Raw genomic sequence first — 23,179 nt, 5'->3', positions numbered from 1 at the left:
ATTGTGTCCCCATGCATGTGATGTCCGTGTGCCCACCATTCCTGGTGTTGCCATTGGTGCATCATGATATGGGGGGGGTGGGGGGGTGTTTAATTTAGTATGTGTGCATGTACTTGCATGTGTGCATGTGATGTTGGGCCTACACATGTGGGTCATGTCACATGTCTGGTTGGCAGTGATGTTGAGGTGAGACAGTGTGCATTGCACATGTTGCTAAACATCATGTTGCTAGTGGATGCACATTGTAGCTACGTCGATCCATGTTGTCCTGACAATCAGAGGAGTCACACATATGACAAGCATACACTGGATACTACATGTTGGTAGAGGGCGTTGACATGTGATTGAGGTGCACACACATGCGTTGTATGTGAATTGACTTCCATTCCATCTACTCCCACACAGGAGGGCTCCAAATGTCCATCGCCCATACACTGTGCTGGAGGATATGGTGGACGAGGAGGTGATCCGGAAATTCAGGCTGGATCGCCGTCGATTGTTGGAACTTGTGACCCTATTGTCTCCTCACCTGCAGCCGCGAAGAACCTATCCAGGTTCCATGACACCCACGCAAAAGGTGATGGCGGCACTCCATTTCTTTGCAACAGGCACATTCCAGTACACAGTTGGAGATGCCGGGGGAATGTCACAGGCCATGTTCAGCACGGTACTCCGGGATGTACTGACAGCCATGATGCTGTACAAGCATGACTATATACATTTCCCTCAGGCGGCGGAGTTGGCAGCGGTCAAAGCTGACTTCTATGCCCTGGGTCGTATACCACACGTTGTGGGTTCCATTGATGGCACGCATATCGCTATCATTGCACCACGGGCACGTGAGCAGGTGTATAGGAATCGGAAACACTTCCATTCCCTGAACGTGCAGGTGGTGTGCCAGGCCGACAACATCATCTCACATGTGTGTGCAAGATTCCCTGGCTCTGCACATGACGCCCACATCATGCGGAGCAGCATGGTCCCCCAACTGATGGCTAATCTGCGTCCAGCACAAGCGTGGCTTGTTGGTGAGTATGCTGTGGTGACAGGAGTGATATCTGTGTGGCATGGTGTTCCCCACAATGCAGGTTGTGATGTTTCTCTCTCTCTCTCTTCCACCAACACAGGCGACTCGGCTTACCCAAACAGGCCTTGGCTGCTCAGTCCCTTACGCAATCCCACTACAGCTGGAGAAATGAGATACAATGATGCCCATGGTAGGACACGTCGAGTGGTAGAACGGACATTTGGCCTGCTCAAGTCTCGGTTTCGGTGCCTGGATAAGACTGGAGGGGCCCTGCCTTACTCACCAGGCAAAGTATGCAAGATCGTGATAGCGTGCTGCATGCTTCACAACCTGGCTGTGCGCTATAACATTGAACTGCTCTTGGACCCTGATGAACTGCAAGTTCCTCGCCCTCCCGACCCAGCCATGTCAACTGATGAGGATAGTGGTGAGGAGGAAGGTGTGGACCAGAGGCGCCAGATCATTGATCGCTACTTCCCTTGATTGTGAGTGTGCTCCTCTTGTGCTGCTTGGGTATGCCCTGTGAATGTGTGCTGGTGTTGTGGCATAGTGGTGTGCTTCATCTCTGTGTTCTGCTATGTGATGCATGCATGTGTGTGTGTGTGCTAAATTGTGGCCAATGCACGTCTCCATGATGTGTGTCGTCTCATCCATTACTGTTGTGATGCGTGTGGGTTGTTAAATGTTGCACTGCAGTGTGTTCTGATGAGTGTGATCATGTTTCCTGACGTGTCTTTGCGGTTTCTATTTTCCCTAGGTCACTCCCGCAGCGCCATGATTCTGTACCAGTTGGATACCTGTACCTAGTAACATCTGTTTCTGATGTATTCATGTGAATAAACATGGAGGCAACACATGATTGAGTGAGTAAGTGGCTTTTATTTACAAATTGTGCATGGGTGTAGGTGCATATTTACAAATGAGTGAAGGGGTGGGGGAGTGAGAGTAGAAGGTTATGGCAGATGAAATGTCCGTGCGGACACCACATAGGGTGGTGTCTGCCTAGTACAGCAGGCCTGTGGCAGGTGGGACCGGATAGTTGGCAGGGTGAATGGCATGCGCAGGTACTGGTACAGTCATTTTCTGTTCCTCTTGGAGCGTGTGGCAGCTGCTTCCACACTGCTGTCGCCCACTTCCAGCCTCGGACGGCCCCTCCGTCTTTGTGCCGGTACGGAGTCAGCTGGTTGCGCTGGGGCATCGGGTACCACATCCGCCGCAGGTGGCGGTGGCGGTGGCGGTGGCGTTGGCGGTGGCGGTGGCGGTGGCGTTGTTTGTGGCCTGATTGTCCTGGTGAAGATGTCCACTAGTTGGCCAAGCCGCCTCTCAATGGCCCCCAACATTGCAGTGTTATCTACAAAGTCCTGGTGGGCCCGGTCTGCCTGTGCCTGACCACGTTGGTAGCTCACCTCCACCCTGCCCAGTGCCTCCAATGACTGTTGCACTGGATTGGGTGTGTTGGTATCCTCCCGTCTTCTTTGGCGTATGCTCCTGCCTGCCGGATCTGGCCTTGCATCTCTGCCTTGCCTCACACTCTCCCTGCGTGGCTGGGATGGCGCTGGCACGGCGTTGGCCGTTGGGTTGGGCAGGGTGGCAGGGGCAGGAGTGGTGGTAGTAGTGGTGGTGGTGGAGGTGGTGCTGGTGGTGGCTGTGCAGGTCACAGTGGCCGGTGTTGTCACAATGGCAGAGGCCGTAGTTGTTGGTGCAGGGGTGACCTGGGAGCCAGATGGCCCTGGCTGGCTGCTTGTGCCGGGATCATCCTCTGCCCCGGAGGTGGCTGGCCAATCGTCCCCTGAGACGTCTGTGATTGGCGAGTCTGGAGGGCGGGTGTTGCTTCCAGCTGTCAGATTAGGATGACCTGCAAAACCAAAATGTGAGGATGAGTAATGTGGACTTGACAGGTTGTTTTCACTTTTTTTGCCGATTCTGTCTGCACTGGTACTCACCCCACCCACCACCACCACCGCCATCCCTATGGACATGGGGGCCTGTTGGGAGTTGTAGTTCCATCCCCTCACACCCACCACCACCGCCATCCCTATGGACATGGGGGCCTGTTGGGAGTTGTAGTTACATCCCCTCACACCCACCACCACCGCCATCCCTATGGACATGGGGGCCTGTTGGGAGTTGTGGTTCCATCCCCTCACACCCACCACCACCGCCATCCCTATGGACATGGGGGCCTGTTGGGAGTTGTAGTTACATCCCCTCACACCCACCACCACCCACCACCACCACCACCACCGCCATCCCTATGGACATGGGGGCCTGTTGGGAGTTGTGGTTCCATCCCCTCACACCCACCACCACCGCCATCCCTATGGACATGGGGGCCTGTTGGAGTGATTTCGACGTTGGTGAGTATGTGGACTGCATGCATGGGTTGGGGTGTGGGAGATGTGTCTTCACAGTTGTGTGAGGCACACCATGTAGTAGTGCTCGTGGTGCTTGGTTTGTACTTACCAGCCTCTTCTCCCTCAGGAAGTCCATCAAGGCTCTCAGGGTGGATGATGGTCATCACCTTGTCCTCCCACTCGGTGTAGGGTAAGGGCTCCGGAGGGGTTCCACCGCCTGTGTGATTAGCCCGGAGATAGTTCTTGGCTCGTATGGCTTTGACTCGGGTCTTTAGATCGTGCCACCGCCTCTGGATGTCCTGCTTCGTCCTCGGGACGCTCCCGGAGGCATTCACCCTGGTGACTATCCGGTCCCACATGCTGTTTCTCCTGGCTATGCTGGTCTGCTGCACTAGGGCCCCGAATAAGTGGGGTTCCACACGGATAATCTCATCTACCATAACCTTCAACTCGGTGTCAGTGAATTTTGGTTTTTTTTTTGGTGCCATGGTGTGTGGTGCTCGGGGTGTGGGTTTGCGTGGATGGGGAGGTGCAGGTGTGTGGTGTGTAAGAATGGTGTGGTGGGTGTTTGTGTGGTGGGTGTGTTTGGGTGTGGGTTGTGTGAATGCTATTTGTCTTTGGTCTCAGTTCAGTGGTGTGTCCTGCTAGCAGCTATGCTGTGATGCAGAGGAGTTGTGGAGTGGGTGGGAGTTCTTTTATGGTGTGTGTCTAGACCGTGTCTGAATGGTTATTGGCAGTCAGGTGCTAGGTGGGAGTGTTGCCAGGTGTGGATTGTGTGGTGCTTGGCGGTGGATCATTGTGTGTTGTGATTGGTTTGGATGTTTTCGGTGGGTGGGCGTTTTTTTTCGTGTGTTTGGTGATAAACTTCCGTGCCAATGTATGGCATTGGTTTGACAGTAGGGATGTTGTTTGTGTTGTCGTTCCGCTGTGGTGCACGGATTCTCGGTGCATTTGTACCGCTGCGGACGTGGATGGCGGTGACTACCGGGGTACTTGCGGAGTTATCCTAATTGCGGACACGGACATTGCGCAGGTATCGCGGGGGTGGTGGATGTATTCGCGGTCATGTGCGTACGCGGCGGTCGGTGTTTTTACTGTTCCGTCCGCCTGCCGCGGACTCAGGTGTACTCCGACCGCCGCGGACGGGGATTGGTGTGCTCCGTACGCCGCGGTCGGCGTTTTTTGCATGTTTTATCCTAATTGCTGTTGCGGATTTTCCGCGGACAGGTCCGGAGTATCTTGCCACCTTCCGCGGCGGACGGTACACGTTTCCGTCCGCCATCCTAATCGACCCCTAAATATTGAGAATTCTTGTCAATATGTTTAATTAGTAAAAGCAACCACTCACCAGAGGATTGGTAACAATAAAAAATAGTTCTCAAAATCCAGGAAAATATTTCTAACTTTTTAGGATGAAAGTGGGAGTTAATACAGACCAAATATGTGAATGACTCCTGCATCTCGGAATGATGGTTAATAAGCGCCGCCTCTGTTTTTGAGATGTTTAACTTTAAGCATTGTCCAACCTTCACCCTCTGATGGTAGAAGGGCCATTGGTTGGAATGGTGAACTCAGAATCAAATCTACTCTTAGTCTCGATAGACCTGCCTGTTAGTAGGGACATGAACTGGGTATCGTTAGCCTTAACTTGATGTCTCATATTAATAAAGCGTGCCATCAAGTCGATCATTGAGGGACTCTAGTGTGATTTACAAAGGTAAGCTTACAATTTTGAGTAAGTTGCCAATTCACAAAGCAATTTCCAGAGTAGTATCTTTACTTCTGCCTATCTTTTTTTTGTAGAGCCTTTGCCAGACTAGACTCCGCAGTCATAAATATATTACTCCTAAGAGTCCTTTGTGAATTTCAAAAAATTGTAAACTTACACAAAAGTGTACATTTACCTTTCTGAATCAGGCTCTGAATCTCTAAGCTGCATATTGGGAGCAGGGCATGCAGGAAATATATTGTCTTAAAGCACTTGAACCAGTATACCACAGTTCTCTTAACCCTGTGAGCGAAATAATGCATTTTGAAATTCCTATGTTTGATTAAACAAACTCGAAGCATGTAGTTTCTAATCAAACGAGGCCTATATGATTGTGGAATAGTGAATAAGAAAGACATGTATTTCTTAAATATAAGTTTATTCTCATGTAGGAATTCACTCATGCTCAAAGATACTCCTAACCCAGTTCCCAATGCTAAGACTATCACTTACGCATGCTGTAAGGTGGCAAAATACTTTGCCCAACATTCTTACACTACCAACATCTTCATGACTTACCTCAAGGGGCATCTATTTCAGCTACTCATAACCTTGCATGCCATTGCTGCTCCTTTTCACCCTGGGGTGGACTCCTGCAAGCAAAGTCTGAAATCTGCTTGCCACTGCCAGCCAACAATGACAAACTAGTGAATTGTATTTGTATTATGCAGACAGAAGGCCATGTTCTTCTTGAGTCATGAGCATGTCTCATTTGTATTATAATCGGTCTAGTTTCTTCGTTGGTGGGCCTGCAGGCCAGATTGTGATCTTGGGGCACTGGATAGCTCTAGTCTCCACATAGGATTTACTAAGGCTTGATTTCCTCTCTGTAAGACTGTGACTGTAGGGTACTCTTTGTCACTCCTTGAGAGACACTCTATTCCCTTTATGAGGCCTGTCTATATCCAGTCTATGCCCATGGGTTCCTGTCTTCTAACTCCTCATTGGACCTTATGGAGCGTTTACTCTGGCAAACAGTAGCCAGCACTCCTGTGCATTGCCCATGTGTTGCTCTAGGTTAGCATCTGTGGCACCGACTCTCCTATGCATAGCGGCGGGTAACTTATTTTCACTCCTGGATGGACCTGAATCATTTGCATTGCTTTTCTACATCCAGTCCCTGTCTGTGTTGCTGTCCAGACACACCAGATGAACCATGTGGAGCATTGTTCAGGTTGAGTGGAACCGCTGCTCTCCTGTATGATGCTTCGCTGTCACCAAAAGAAGTCCTTAAAGACCTTCTACTATAGCTGGTGTCTCCTGTGCATGCCTATAGGTTACTCCTCATTCTGACCGAATAGACACAGTTCATATCTTGTATCTGTCTTTATAAAGTGCATGCTGGCAGATTCTTCACCTGGTGCCCTCCATTATAGAGACCATCTGCTACATCTTTGTATGCAGAGCATGCTGTGGGCTTCTCCTCTGTTGCTTCTGGATTGATTCAATAAAAAACCCATTCAGGAACAAAAACAATTCAATTTGAAGTGTTTGTGTTCTATTTTTCACTCCTCTGCCAGACAGTGCACACCTAGGAGCTATGACAGAAGACTGATGTAGAGCAGCACACTGATCACTCATGCAAAACACCAACATTCTTCCCATTCAGGCCACACTGCAATGTAACACCTTTCCAACCTCTTTCCCATGGTGGTACTTGCTGCCCATCCACTAATGTGCTTCAGAACCTTGCCACATGAATGAAACACATTATACATTTAATTACAAAACAAATAACTCTGAGTCTAACCCAAGCACACCTTTGCCCTTCCTTCTTCTCCCATCATAATCTTACTCCAAGCCCTACTCAACCATGCCCCTTACTTCAGCATCTACTATTGATCTTCACAAAGCTTTACATTAATTGTAACACCAACCTTAGTCCTCCTACTATCACCCCAACTACTAGAGAATATGCTAAAATTTTAAATTAATAAATATATTTAAAATTTGAAAGGTTTTGCTGTCCATCGAATGGTGTATCAAACTTTTGCTTTCATACTGTTGATCATTCTGTTTTTATTTGAAGCTTTAGCCTAATGTTGCCTAGTTTCTGATACAAACCTCAAATGCTCAGAAGAGACTTAGGGACAGATGTACAAACACACTTTCTAGTCACACACCCTGCTATTCAGTAAATCACCGGCTTTGCGACAGGGAAATGTTGTTTTTCAAATGTACTAAACCCATATGAATATTGTTTAAGGTGTTACCAAATTGCTAAACGGGTTTAGGAAACCGTTAGGAATTGCTATTTGAAATGGGCGTGTTAAGGCATCCCTTCCAAACAGTGATTCCTTTTGGTATGTATTATTGTTTTGCAACTGAGATCCAGTTGAGAAACATTAATATTTCACTACTGAAAGGTAGTGATAACCCGTTCGCAGTGCGTGAGAGGACCTCTAGCGACCTCTTTCCCTTTATGAATTGTCAAAACACATTTTTTACAGTGGGAAGTAGTCCATGGCACTGCCTACTCTTAAGAAATGGTTTAAAAACGTTTCTTTCTTTTTAAACACGTCCTATTTTTCTTTAACCTTTTCCATGCTCATGATGAGCTGAGCTCGTCATGAGGCACGGCGCTGCGGTGCTCATGACGAGCCGTGGAACGCTCACACGTGGGGATAATTTCCCTGCTGTGCTGAGCATTCCACGGGAACGGGTGTGGTCAGCCAGCAGCTTTCACTGTGATGGCAGCAAATCTCAGGGGGTTGCAATTTGTGACCTACCTCATAAATATTCATGAGGTAGGTTGCGTTGTGACCCTTTGCATTTCGGTATTGTATGAACCAACCTATTAGTACATAGGACGTTTGAAAAATAACATACGATTTGCATAAACAGGGAGGATGAATTAATGAGGTAACAAGGATACCAAAGAAGAGTGGGATGATAGAGAAGAAACTGGTGCTCAGAATAGAGTATCCAGCGTTGGAAACAGCCATTACATTGCATGCAAAACAATGCATGCGATTACAACTCTGTTGTTACAACGACTGCGTTGTTACATCGAAGTACCATTACAACGCAAGTCGTTACAACGCTTGCTGTAGGGGGTGCTCTAAAGTAAGGAATAGTATAATTTACTATTCCATCACCCTCCCTACTGTTGCACGCACTGGAGTTGGAATAGTAAATTATACTATTCCAACATCCAGCATACCCTACAGCAAGTCGTTGTAATGACTTGCGTTGTAATGGTACTGCGATGTAACAACGCGGTAGGCGTAACAACCGCGTTGTAATCGCATGCATTGTAAATGCATGCAATGTAGTTGTATATATTCATCCAGCGGTAGAGATGCAGACGATGTATGGCCAACTACAATTAAGCTCAATATGGAAACAAGAGTAATTATTCAAAATAAAATCAGGAACTCTGGCCATAATGGAAGAGAAGGAGTCAAATGGAAGAAGACTATGAATTGTGGGAAAAAGTTAAAGAGATACTGATACACAGGACGGGATAGAAGACAATAGGGGAAGAATATAGAAAACAGTCTCAGACTGGGACAAGTGAAGCTAAGTGACAATATATAAAATAGGAAAATATAAGAATGGAATAAATTAGGGACATACGGTATTTAACCCAGTCAAGCAAAGTCTACTGATAAGTTTTAAACTCAAGGAGTGAAGACTGCTTTAGAAAGCATTATTGGTTGAAAAAGGACTAAAAAAGCTGTGGTGAAGGAAGAGAAAGAGATGAAAAACAGTAAGGCATAAAACCTTAGGACACCGAGAAGGCTGTAAATCAAGCAGATCGATTGTTCAGTGGGACATGTTTGGCCAAGTCAAACATACTCAACTGATGGAAACTCACCTGCCTCTTGCCAAAGACAAAAGTCTGTAAAAGGAAACAAAGATCACCGCTCTTTCCCCTCCTGTTCGCTCTTACATTCGATCCTCGAGCCTGCATGGTCCGCGACAACCCAACCATCAAGAGCTTCAGGGCAACGGGATCCTTGATAATGGAGGAAAAAAATGTATTGTATGCAGACAATATTTTTTTAACCTCATCCAACCTCAGGTCTCAATTTCTGCAATGTTCCAGACATTTGAGAATGATGGTGTTCATTCGGGGTACCTGAGTAACTGGAATAAATCAGTACTATACTCGGTGACTGACCATGCTGCTTTTATGGGCCTTACTGGTGGCTGGGGGAGACTGGAGAAGGTTTCTGGTATTTAGGCATATACACAATGCTAAACCCTTTTTATATGAGCTGCAGAAAGGGAAGAGAAATACAAATATTTCTCCTTGTTGTGCCTTAGCTAGGGAGACATAGCATTATGATGAATTCCCAGGTCTACCACTAAAACCCACACTCCCCCCATGAAATGCCTCCCCGGGACAGAGTAACGCATGACCGCAATTAGCCATGCAGGGCCATTCAAGGTAAATCTGACTTTAGTGTTGTGTCGCCCTTGCGCCCCCCCCTGCCCAAGGGCATCACAACGCTATGATATATCTGGCCCTGGATTCTTCAAAAATATGTACATTTTAGGAAATGTAGTTTTAGTGAAATGTTATTTTATGTTGATCGTTTAACGTATTTTAAGATGTATGGTCCTTCATTGATAAGGGGTGGTACTGAAACTGATTTATTTTAGTTTTTGTTGCATGGCCTGTGCCACCATTGTATAAAAGTCACATTATGGTTTTGATATGGTTTTAATTACCTGCCAATACCAATTTATATGGTCCTTCAATAAGCTTTAATTTTTCTTTTGACAGATGTTCCATCACCTCGTAATGAAGAAGCAGGTGACGCTGTGCCCGACTGGTGCTACAACATCTGTTCTGTACGACCTTACTGGCATTGACTCCTGGGGAGATGACCAGTCGATTCTGGAGCTCTTGGTGTCTACAAGGAAAAGAGCGGTCAGACTGCAGACTATCTATCTATCTATCTATCTATCTATCTATCTATCTATCTATCTATCTATCTATCTATCTATCTACCTATCTATCTACCTATCTATCTATCTATCTATCTATCTATCTATCTATCTATCTATCTATCTATCAATCTATCTATCCATCTATCTATCTATCTATCTGCAAATTAAGCAGAAAGTTCCAGTATTGTCTGTTAATCTATCTATCTATCTATATAGATATTTGTCTGTCTGATTGTGAGGAACTAGGTTGCTAGTTGACTGGGGTGTGAGCCCTGATCAAGCAGCGACCTCAATTCCTGTCATGGTGAGGCAAGAGCCAACACTAAATTAACTTGTGGTCAACCCTCAAGGTAGCTTTGAATAGAGCAGCCAGGCTTAACTTAGAGGCAATGTGTAGAGTATTTATGCAACACTGCATAAAAACATCCCACATCAGATTAGAACAATTGAGCTGAATTTAATAAATCAAAACAACACAAATATGAAAAAAATACAATGAGTAGAACCGGAGTAATGAATTTTTAAAGAATAAAGTGAAACAATTGTGCTTAAACGCATAAAGCGTAAACCACAGCTAACTAGTCGCTTTGTACTAGTCAAATTCAAAAGTTCAGGCTGACCAAAATGGAGCGCGGGTCAGATATAGTCCCAGGTTAGCCCTGCAGAAGGTTTACCTTCCCAAGTTTTGTGCCAAGAGACCCGTGCATGTTGGAGAAGGTTGCAGGGAGCAAGGAGGGTGTTGTTGGCAGTTGTTGGCATGGCACAAAGTGCAGGCCAGGCATTGTGGAGGGCAGGCTGGAGCTCTGCATTCACATTCCCCCATGGGCTGTAAATGGTGGTGTGTGAAGAGATAGGCTGGCAGTGACTCTCGCTGATTTTCAGTGCAAGAGGCACGGTCTCGATGCGGAAGGGATGGTTGCGGTCACAAAGAGCCCAAAAGCTTGATGTAAGAGTCAGTTAGCCACACCAAGGGTTCAGGACTTAGAAGCACCACTTGAGTGTCTGGAACTCACAGCAGCTGGCTTCAGCAGATGGTTGTGGAGACTTTTATATCCCTGAGGCTCAGATCAGGAGGCCAGCAGACTAGCTCTTGGAGTCACTCTGTGGTCTGGGTTCAAGATGAAGTTGCAGGTCCAGTTTTTCTTTGCCAGGCAAGAGAGCAGTAGAAATTAGGTCACCACAGCAGGGCAGCAGTCCCTTTAGAGCAGCAGTCCAGCAGAGTAGCAGTCCTTGTAGCCGCATCTCAGTCCTTTGTCCTGGCAGTGTATCTACAGGTCCATAAGTGTTCCGAAGTGGTGGTGTCTGAGGTCTAGTATTTGTACGCAGTTGCGTCGTTGAAGTGGGGCGAAGCTGCTGGAGGCAGGCCTTTGAAGTGCACAGGTGCCCTGCCTTCCTGGCCTTGTCTCCAAACTACAGGGGGCATGCAACCCTTTGTGTGGAGACAAGACACAGCCTATTTAAGGGGAGCTTAGGTGTGACTGGTGAGCCATCCACATCCTGATGGGTCACCCTGGGCAGGATGGGAGGGATGAGCTGACACTTATACCTGAATAGGCTGTGTGCTGTCCCCACAAAAAGGCTTCATAACCCACTGTAGTGATTCTGGAGCCAGGGAATGAAGAAAGGACCTCTGTGCACTTCAATGACCCTTCTTTGAAATCACCCCTACCTCAAAGACACCACTGGGTGTAAGAACTGGACACATGTTGTAACTGACAGATTTACACAATCATAAGTATTTTGACTTGATAGTTTCTGAAAATGTGAAAGTTTTACTCATCAATATTGCTTGTTATTTTTAAAATACATATGTTCTAAGTAAATTCACCACAGCCTGTGGCACTTGCTTTGCTGCCATGTTCCCTATCCAGAAAGATGTGAAGATTTATGCACTCTTTTTATGGTGGTGCACTGTGTGCTACCTAGTGCCAACATTATGGGCAGGATTGTTTTTGTGCAGGAAGGGATATGAGTACTGCAGAATGCAGCACACATAGAATGTAATGTAATGAGGAGAAATACAGATGTTTCTCCTTGTTACACCTCTATGGGTAGGCTCACCATTTGGTGCGAACTCAGGCTTACAAGTCTTTGTAAATATGGGTTCGGTCAAAATCCATGGGTGGGTGCATTTAAACGCTGGTGCTCTACCCATGTAATATCTACACAGTTCAAAGTAATGCATGGCATCACCATGCTCTGCATTACTTTGCATTTACTAAACTATGCAAAACCAATCAACATGGCTTTGCTTGACTCAGTGAAAGGTTTTTGTGGCGGTGCTCTGCCACAAAAGTAATGCAACATAAATTCAAAATTATAGATTATCTAGGCCCATGAATATAGTGGTGACTTCTCTCATACTTAATCCAAATTTGCTCAGTTCATGTTATCCTCAACTTTCTATTTCTCTCTCACTCTAGGCACGGCAAATCCTGGACATGACACCAATCAAGGATTTAGTAAGACTGAAGTGGAACAACTATGGCCGCCCATATTTCTGCGTGGTAGCCGTGCTCTACGTCTTATACATGACCTGCTTCACCATATGCTGCGTTTATCGACCTCTGAAACCTCGAACAACAGAGAGTAACAACAGCCGAGACATTACCCTTCATATCGAGACAACACTATCGGTATGTCCTTTTCTATGTTACTTAGAAAAACAAGCATTGGCAACGAAAGACATAGAGGAGAGGCACAACATGTCAGAAGCAGTACGTGCTTTCCTTGCACGCTTAGTACAGAAGACAGAAGCTTCATATCAGCTGTGCAAATTTTCCTCGCACATACACTACTGGCACTACGTGGGTATCAGCAGTGCAAGCTTCCTTCTTGTTCAGACTTCGCACAGCAAGGATCAGGGGCGGCTCTAGGCTCATGGCGGCCCTGGGCAGGGAGCGAAGGTAGGGGGCCCCAGAAGAGGGGGTCCAGGCGGGGGCCCCAAATCCCTGCCAGGGGCCGCCATGCAAATATGTAACCATCCTCAGAGGATTATTATATTAAGTATATATATTGGCGTGGCGGCCCCTGGGGTTTGGCGGCCCTGTGCAGGTGCACAGCTTGCACATGCCTAAAGCCACCCCTGCAAGGATATCTGGAGTGCGTGCTTGCCTCACACACATGTCATTGGTAAAATAATGGCATCTGCTGTGCAAACTGAGTTAGACTACACAGAATGGGAAAGAGATGGGATACCACAATCAAATGTACCCTGTCACACAAAACGCAGGCACCTCCTCGATCTGTCGAAAGCATTTAATAGGAAGGGTGAGCCTTGGGAGTCCAGGGCCCTATGCGATGGAGGTCTCTCACCTCTGACGTGAGAGCTCATCCAAACTACTTGTGTTTCAGAAAATGTTTGGAGGGGATACTTGCAAAGATGTCTTCAATTGGTCTTTCCTTATACCAACAGGATCATAAAAGAACGGCGGACAAGGTTCTGCTTTCCAGTCAGAGTGTAATGACTCATACAAAGGCCAATGGCTGCCTTCTTTTCAAGACATTCAGCTCTTTGATATTCAATATATATAGTCATGCAGCCAGTGACGTAACAAAACTTGAGAGGGCAAACCTGCAAAGTACATGAAGCCCCCCCCCTCCTGACCCAGTCCGGATCTCTCAAGCCAGTGGCCCGCCGCCTGTGCAAAGTCTCGGAGGAGGCTCCCTGAAGCATGGGGGCCCACCGCACCTTGAGGCCTGCGGGGGGTACTGTTATGCCACTGCATGCAGAAATGCATAATACTCGAAAATAAATGACTAAACAAGCCATGCCTTTCTTGGCTCCGCCCACTATATGACTGCAGCATATTAGGGTCATATGTCACCTTCAACTTCAGTTGGGGACCAAAAAGACTGGTTTTACTTTTGACTTTCTATGGCCATGAAGTCCAAGCACTGGTGGCTTATTCTAGGAGGTAGTTGGGCAGGTGTGGAACCCATAGTTACAATCATACTATAGGGCAGTTAATGTTATATACTGCAAATTAAGCAGAAAGTTCCAGTAGTGTCAGTTTTTGAGAAATTACCCCCAAATCATTTCTAATAATAAGAAGCTCTAAAGAAACGAGTTAGAAATACAGGTAAAAGTTTGTTATGTCGAACTAGAATAGGATTCAGTGATGCACTTTCTGTCACCACTAATCGCAAGGACTTAGACAGGCGTGCCGATGTGACTCTAATTAACACATTGCTATCATCTATTTCTCCTGATATGGTACACCTGGGTCTGTGTCTCAATGACTAATGCAGCACTAGGTTCAAGCACTAGAATTGAGTGCCCTGATGATGAACAGAATCCAGGAAGCAAACATCTATGTGTGAACGGTGCCCCTAGTGACAGAAGAGGGGTACTGCTAGCTGCACCAACTTCACTGGGCATCATTGCCAGTCCATTGATTTCCAATGGTTGGAGGCCAGGGGAGTGGTGTGACCTTGTACACCTCTTTGATCAATGTGGCCATCTTCACATTCACATTTATGATTTTGAAAACAACAAGTGTAGACTTTAAAAATAATGAATTAGAATGTGCCTAATGAACGGTCACAGCGCCTTGAAAAAAGCAAACCCAACAGGGGACATGCGTGGCATGTGGAAACTCAGAGTATTATTACTATCACAGCAAAAACCTGATTGTTAGCAGTAATCAGGGCCTGTGGACACTCAGAGACAGACATCATCAGCCTGCAGAACTCAGTTTGAAAATTCATTTCATTTACAATAGTAAACAAAAGGTCTCAAATCACCATGACAGAGACTTTTTCTGCAAAAAGGAAGGAGGTATCCTTCCAAATCTAAATGCAAATTAAATTAACGTCAGCCATGGAGGTATAATTTCTAGAAAAATACTTTATAAATTTAGAGAAATGAGGACTCACTGGGGAAGTGGTCATTGTTGTCCTGTGTCCCTGAGTTAGTCGTCATTTACCCCCAGTAAAAGAGGATTACTCGAACCACCAGGAGGGACACCTTCTGATTCAAATAATCTCTGGTGAGACAAATATTCCATTATAAAGTTTGTAGTAAGAAAGAAAAAAAAACATTTCACTTAATAGGAAATAAATGTCCCTGGTGTAATCAGTCGGAGCCCAAGCCCCCCATGCACACACTTCAATGAAACCAACACAGCAGTATAGTTTCTAGAACTAACCCAGGGAACGTGCGCCTTTTATTGGCATTACTGCATATCCCAAACAAAGCATGATTTTTTGCAGAGTCTCATGCTTGCAGCTTTAGCAACATTTTAATCACAGGAGCACAGGCATGTTGCTCTAGTCCTGATGGGAGATTGGACAGCTTGAACCCCTAGGGGAGCTTGAAATCACACAAGATGGTGACTTTTGTGGTTGATCTTGTCACACTTTAGGCCAACATTTTGTGGTCAAACTCTGCTAATCCAAAAAGTGATACCTAACCCAATTCAGCACCATGTTAAGTTCAGACTTGTATTTGAATCTAGCCAAAGCATTAAAAATGCCTCCTGCAGTGACAAAAAATAAATGAAGAAAGAAAGAACCGTGTACTGTTAAGAATGCATGTGTGACACAAATGACTAAGGGCCATATGTATCATAGTTCCGTTTTGCGAATTCCAAATAGCGAATTTTAAGGAATCGCTATTTGGAATTCGCAAAATGGTATGTATGTACAAAATCGCTTTTTAATAGCGATTCCTTACCATTCCTAATTTGCGATTAGCAAATTGCTAATCGCAAATTACCCATTCATTTCTATGGGCCAGGAGGCCCATAGGAATGAAGGGGCAATTTGCGATTAGCAATTTGCTAATCGCAAATTAGGAATTTTTCCAAGGGTGCAGGGGTGTCTCAAGAACACCCTGCTGCACCCCTGAAAAAGACTTTTGGGGGCATATGGCGCACATACATGCCCTAAGGGCATGTATGGGCGTCATATGGCACCTTTGGTTTTTTTGAAAAAAGCTTTTTGTAAAGAATTCGCAACTTACCACCAACTAGAAGTTGGTGGTAATTTGCGAATCCTTAATGGCATTTTTTGAATATTTTTTGTTTGATACATTGCATTTAAGGAATCGCAAAATTTGCGATTCCTTAAGTGCAATCGCAAAATAAGGAATAGCAAATTTTGCTATTCCTTATTTTGCATCAAACATGTTTGATACATACCATTTGTCTAATTAGCATTCGCAAAGGCCGAAATTCGCAGCTAATTAGCTTGATAAATATGGCCCTAAATGAGACATAAAACCTGATGATTGAGTGTAATATTCAGATGTAAAGTTGCACTGCAAAGGAAACACCTCTTTTTGGTAGATTGATTCACTAGACAGAAGACAGCATGAGGTGAGAGATGACGAATCCTGCAGGCTGGCCAGAAATGAGACTGGCTCCAGTGAGAAGAATGAAGGGCAACCCAAAGCTGTGCTCTCAATCTAGACCCAACACAGGCACCAAGGGTTGATGCCCATTGCTTCACGTGAGCCTTCCATGTACAAGCCCTAGGATGCCCTGAACTTGTTGTTATCAAGGGAGGAGATTGCTAACTTTTACCAGTTGCATCAGGAATTCATTTTCAGTTCTAGAAAATAGAGGTGGGCAAAGGCGCCTTTGGCTGTCTTTGGAGTTACTTACCAAATAAGGGGCATATTAACAATGGCTTTATCTCTGCTTTTTTGGCTTTAAAAGCCAAAAAAGCAAAGATAAAACTATCGCCCTATCAGCAACAGGGTGCTAACACGCAAATTTGCATGTTAGCACCCTTTTACTCTACGCTTCCCCTTGCATCTCTAATGAGATGCAAAGGGGGCGTTCCAGAGTAAAATAATAAGAGAAATGTTGTTAAGCGACATTTCTCCTATTATCAAGGATATCGCTAACCCTGTTAGCAATCAAAAAAGCAGCGCTAACCGTAGTTAACATTGCTTTTTTATGTCTGGTATATTTCTGACTAAGTCATGATATCCTATGTAAGGCGGATATTATGGCTAAGTATGTCTATCCCTATCAGCAAGCTATCGCCAAACCTTGTGGGGTTATCGCTGTATTTCCAGTGATAATCTCACAATTGGCAGCTTGCGCTCTGAATTTTGTCGCTTTGAAGATAAGCGTTGGTGATAGCACGCTATCTCCGCGATAAAAATCAGAGTTGGCCGGCGATAATTATCCTAGCTCTAAGTGCGCTTAGCGATAATTATCGCCTGGCCTTGTTAATATGCCCTTAAATCTTTTCTGTCTGCATTATTTTTTACTTACTTTGCTAATATATTTTGTTATCAAACTATCTAGTTCAGCATTTGTGTTAATAGAATGGCAGCTTAGGAGAATACAACAAGTGTGTGCTTGGCAACACTTAACAGGAGTACCATTTCATGGATTTTCCCTTACTTAACCACCATACCCTACTGACCACTCTTTTATATTTGATGGTTTCTTGTTTTAGGAGTCATATACCACCTACACAGATTCGCTGCGACTCATAGGGGAGCTGGTGAGCGTGATCGGAGCGCTACTTATAATAGTTATAGAGGTACGTGGATGTCCTCACATGCAATCTTAGTTCTTCATGCTACGGTGTCTCTCTTAATATGTGCTCTTGTATCAGCTTCCAGACATTGCGCGTTTTGGGGCTGCCAGCTACTTTGGGCGAACAGTGTTGGGAGGACCTTTTCATGTCATCATGTAAGAAAGCTTCCTATTCACTAATCATTTTGTCATTTTTTTCTTGCGTGTTTATAGTCTTTCAAAGACATATTTCTATATGTTTTCTTGTCCAGTCCAACAGTGCAAACAAATGTTTGGCATTCATCGTCACCGTTAGGTTATTCTTCAGGTTTCGACTTTTGTGCAGTGTCAGCATCAGCAAGCCCATTGACAAATTCAGAGCCTATATAGTCGTTGGCAGGCAGCAGGACTTAGAAGTAACTCACCTGTCTGATCTTCTCAAGGTGACTGTGGAAAATGTGGTGTCCTGCCTGGAAGTATCGCAATGAATGAAGACTCTCAAAGCAAAATAATTAATGGTTCTGCCTAAATGTTAGGAAAGCCCTGCATATTTGGATGGCTGACCCATTTTTAGAGCAGAGACTGCCTTCTGAACAAAGGCCCTAATTACAAGCATCTGACCGGCACCTTTGTGGTTAACGGACTGGCCGACAGGTAGTCCGCAGTCTCGACCACCAAATTAGGATCCGATCACCATGGAGGCAGTCAGAAGCATGCCTCTTTGCATTGAGGCTTGTTCTGCGGACTGGAAGCAGGGCCGGACTGGCCATAGCGGGCACCGGGCGTTTCCCCGGCACGCCACTAGGGTGGAGGCCGGTTTTGGGCACCAGGGGGGCCATTTTTGTTTCCAGGGGTCGGCAATTTCAGCCCCCTGTAACAAAATCGGCCAAACTGGCCCTCGTAAACTGCTCGGCTGCACTCCCCTCACCCCACGGGGACCGAGCTGAGCAGTTTGCCAGGGCCAGTTTCTGTTCCTAGTCCAGCCCTGACTGGAAAAGAAAAAAATACCTGCAAGGGTTTTATTCATTTATCTTATCAGAACTCAGACTTCATGGATATATCTCATTGTTTGTCTGGTCCAGCTTAATTTGGAGTCAGGATATGTGCAAAATAAATTGAAACTGCAGAGATGGACTTGATAGTCGAAGTTTCGGTCTTCTTATTCGATTTTTAAAACCATATTCAGGAATCTAATAATTACAATTTGACGGTGAACCCTTAATCAGTATGGGACTAAGTCCACTGAAATTAATGATTTCTAACGCAGATTGTGTTAGCTTCTTGATATGTATTTAAAACACAAATGTAAAGGCGATAATGTTGGTTCGGCCAGGACTTCCTTTTTTTTGGATACAATTTCTTTTTGACTGCAAACCAATCTTGTGCTGGCACAGAGCGTTCTCACAGCACTCGGATCTCCCACTATCCGTCTTACATCCAGTAGCAAACCAGTTACCTTGTGCCGACGCAAAGCGTACTCGCAGTACTCGGATCTTCTCTCTCCTTCTTTTGTCAGACCGCAATCGATTGCGGTCTGACGAAAGAAGGAGAGAGAAGATCCGAGTTTCAATTTATTTTGTACTTATCCTCTCTATTATTTGAATAGGAGTATCAGGATTACATTAATTTTGATTGGACTTGTGTTATTCAAATGTTCATTAGGATAATTTGTTGATTCCTTTGTTCATTTGTTACAATGATTGATTCTTTATGATCTGTACCCTTGATTTTATTTATGTATCAAGATATAAAGATAAAACTTCTTTGAATAAGAAAACTTCCCCGTGTTGTTGTTAAGTCCTTTTTAATATACACATTTGTCAGTGAATTAATGACTTGGCAATTTGTTGTAGTTTTTGAGAATAATTGTTCAGACTCCAAATTAAGCTGGACCAGACAAACAATGAGATATATCCATGAAGTCTGAGTTCTGATAAGATAAACGAATAAAACCCTTGCAGGTATTTTTTTGTTGTACATTTGCCCGAACCCGCACTTATAATTAATTTTACGTGTCACTTTTAATAGATATTAATATATATTAAAAATATAGATTTGTACTTTAGATGGAAATTATGTTTTAAATCTAGCCTACTAAAAATAATTTCAATTTAATTTAATATATTCAAATAATATATTAAAAAAAAAAAATAAGTTAGTAGTGCTCTAGAACTTTTTTTATTTTGTTCAATTTATATAAAATTGATTTAGATTAACATTTAACATAAACATATTTTTTACTGATCATTTTAAAAATGTAATAAACATATTTTACTTGTCCCTATACCTTACTGCAGTGAGTACCTTAGTACAGTGAGATCTCCACTACTGAGGCAGAGTAAAAATATTTGTTATGTTAAATATTAATGCAAATTAATTTGATATATTTATATCTTTATTTTAACAGCATAAAAAAGCTGCAGCACTATGAACTTAATTTTGAAATAAATGTTGAACTAATTTATAGTATTTAAATTAAATTACCATTATTTAAAAAAGATCGATTAAAAATCCCTCCTAAAGTAAACAGTTTATGTTTATTTTTTATGTATTAAATATTACAAATAAATATATATATATATTTCAATGTATTTAATTTAAAAAATGATTCATTTAAAAAGGTATTGAGATATTTTTTTCATAAAATAACATTAATTTCTGATCTTAATAAACATTTTCGTAATTAAATTAATTTTATACCTAAATATTTAAAAATTGTAAACAATTTAATTCAGCATTATTTTGTATGGGATTCTATGCTAGGTACATGCCTCCATTACTTTCTATCTGAAGATTTTTGCGTATTAGTGGCTGGTCATGTGTGATGATGGACATACCACTGCTCAGTTTTTGCAGCGTCTTTTCTGTATTGATCCTGTGCTGCCTTATGCCGTCTTATATTCTCCCTCTTTTCTCACTTACCTTCCCCCTTGCTACCATACTTCTGCTTCCCAGTCATGATTACATGTTACCTTTTCAGAATATATATATATATATATATATATATATATATATATATATATCTCAATGCAATGCCCTTGCACATTTTACATAAAGCTCAATGACATTTTGCCAGTAATATTATTTTTTTGCATGATTTGCCTTGATTTTCCATTGATTCAGCTCTTGAAAGTCTCCATCCTTGAAGAAGAATGCTGCAGATGATAGGTAGTGTTTGTTTCTCAACAGTATCACCTACGCCTTCCTGGTCCTGATGACACTGGTCCTGCGTGTGAGTGAGGCCGATGGAGAGGCCACGACAATGGCTTTTGCAATGGTGCTTGGCTGGTGCTATGTGATGTACTTTGCGCGTGGATTCGAGTCAGTGGGCCCGCTGACCATTATGATACAAAAGGTAGGGCTCTGTTGACTCTTCATTTTAGAAGATGTGCAAATGATATTAATTGTCACCTCAGTGTAAAAAGTCTCAATATGAACTATATTTTTGGACAAGTTTACAAGCACATTTCTCTGTTACATAGCTGTCTTCTTTCTTTAGCCCATAAATTGCACTTATCATTGATAAATGGCCGAAATCAACTTGTGCTCAAGTGATGTCATCTCATAAAAATCATTGGGGCAGTGGAAGTGACATCACACACATTACCAATTACCCATTGATGGGATAGGGAAGACACTGGAGAGAGGCAGTGCTTAAGTTGTAGAAATGAACTGCCATGGCTCAAGGGGGCACATTATCAAGGGACATATCGAGGCTTTTTCGGCACCTAGGGCCAGATGTAGGTAGCCAAATACCGGTCGGTAACGGCCGAATTCGGCCGTTACCGACCGGTATTTGGCTATTGAGATGTAGGGGGACTTAAACAGGGCAAATCGGTAATTTTACCGATTCGGTAAATATACCGGTCGGTAAATTTACCGACCGGTATATTTACCGAATCAGTAAAATTTATATGTAGGTGGGACTCTTCTGAGTCCCACATGGCCTACAGAATCGGTATTTTACCATCAAATTCAATTTGATGGTAAAATACCGATTCAGGTGTGCATGCACATGTGTGCATGCACACCTGTGCCATATGACAGGCAGACCTGCCCTTAGGGCAGGTATGCCTGCCACATGGCCCCCGAACCTTTTTTGGGGGTGCTAGAGGGTGTCAAAGTGACACCCCCTGCACCCTTGTCAAAATCGGTATTTACCGAATCGGTTAATACCGACCGGTAATGCCCCATTCATTCCTATGGGCTTCAAAGCCCATAGGAATGAATGGAGCATTACCGGTCGGTATTTACCGATTCGGTAAATACAGATATTTACCGAATCGGTAAAAAACACATCTGGATGGACCTACATGTCCACCCTTCATATTTACCGATTCTTAATTACCGAATCGGTAAAATTCGGTAATTAAGAATCGGTAAATATTTTTTACCTACATCTGGGCCATAGAGCCCAAAAAGCAGGGGTTTTTTAACTCACTATTTTCAAGGACTCGCTAACAAGCTTTAGTGCGAGTTTCCTTGAGTTAGCTGCCTTTTTCTTTCTACTTTGCATGTCAGCGATATTTATCGCTAATCACATGCAAAGTAGGCGTTCCTCACCTAATCCTCATGGAATCCGTCGCCAACACAACATCACCATATCATCAATGCGGGTCAAGCGATACAAAAAGCCGTGCTAACCGTGGTTATCGCCGGAAATTAACACCTGCTTCAAACTTTAGAAAGCTATATTCAAAATGGGAGGTGGATTGACATGTTAATCCACACTCCCTTATCAGCAAGTTTTCAATAGTGCTTTTCTCACGCAAATGCCGATTATGACCGTCTATCGCTGGGGTGTACATCGCCATTGTGCAAAGCGTTGCTAATACGCCGCTAACACGGAGATGTACTCCAGCGATAGACGGCGATAATGAAAATTTCGCTAAGCACGACTTGCGATAGTTATCGCATGTCCTTAATAATATGCCCCAAGGTCTTTCACTGCACCTGGCACCACCCACTGTTCCTGTTACTGCTCCCAAATGCCAAATGCTAATACAAACTTTACTTACTAATGAACACTTTTAAACCAGTGGGAACTTTTGGACATTTCCAGGTCTCATCAACCTTTAGGGAAGTACTACTTCTGAGAATATTTTTTCGTAAGCTCACAAATTGTCAATGGTCACTACCTTGTGGTGACCCCTCATAAGTGCTGCTGTTGAAAATTAAGTGTGTTAGTCGAGGACTGGCAAACACCATCACAAATTAGGAACTGGAGAGAGCAAAACCAACCACCCTTGTTGACAAGGGATATTATGGACTGGCAGCTGTCAGTAAAATTGCCACCTGGCAGGTGGGCAGAAGATGGTCTCCTAGGAAGCGTATGTACAGGAAGAACTTATACTATCTTTTGTGATGCAAGAACAACGCAAAGGCTTCAGTAATATTTACATGGCAATGAAACTGGTGAATTCCACCGCATTGAGGGGATTTGTAAAGGAATGGAACACAACTCAGCTGCTTGACTGTGTTACAATACATTTCAAGCTGGAATGCATTCCATGGATGGGCAACGGGCTTTCCCGTGCATCAACCCATGGAAGACGCATCAAAATCCTCCACCTTACCCAGCGAGGCATAACGACGAAAAATATCTATTTATCCTAATTATTTCTACTTTCTATGTGTGCTGCATTGTGCA

The 23,179-nt window shown here is 44.0% G+C and overlaps 1 protein-coding gene across 1 annotated transcript in view; it reads left to right on the top strand.

Annotated features, from left to right (window-relative positions):
* The window catches only part of LOC144767861 (transient receptor potential cation channel subfamily V member 6-like), a 138,838-nt gene that overhangs the window by 85,308 nt on the left and 30,351 nt on the right, over nucleotides 1–23,179 (top strand). The window contains exons 6-10 of the mRNA XM_078651220.1: nucleotides 9,885–10,031; nucleotides 12,475–12,687; nucleotides 17,468–17,554; nucleotides 17,630–17,706; nucleotides 20,719–20,884. Of these exons, the coding sequence (XP_078507346.1) occupies nucleotides 9,885–10,031; nucleotides 12,475–12,687; nucleotides 17,468–17,554; nucleotides 17,630–17,706; nucleotides 20,719–20,884 (690 nt within the window). The remainder of the gene's footprint in view (nucleotides 1–9,884; nucleotides 10,032–12,474; nucleotides 12,688–17,467; nucleotides 17,555–17,629; nucleotides 17,707–20,718; nucleotides 20,885–23,179) is intronic.

The sequence above is a fragment of the Lissotriton helveticus genome, chromosome 7 (genome assembly GCF_964261635.1).
Source record: "Lissotriton helveticus chromosome 7, aLisHel1.1, whole genome shotgun sequence".
NCBI lineage: Eukaryota > Metazoa > Chordata > Amphibia > Caudata > Salamandridae > Lissotriton > Lissotriton helveticus.
Note: the sequence above shows the minus strand (reverse complement) of the source record. Positions and strands in the feature narration are given on the sequence as shown.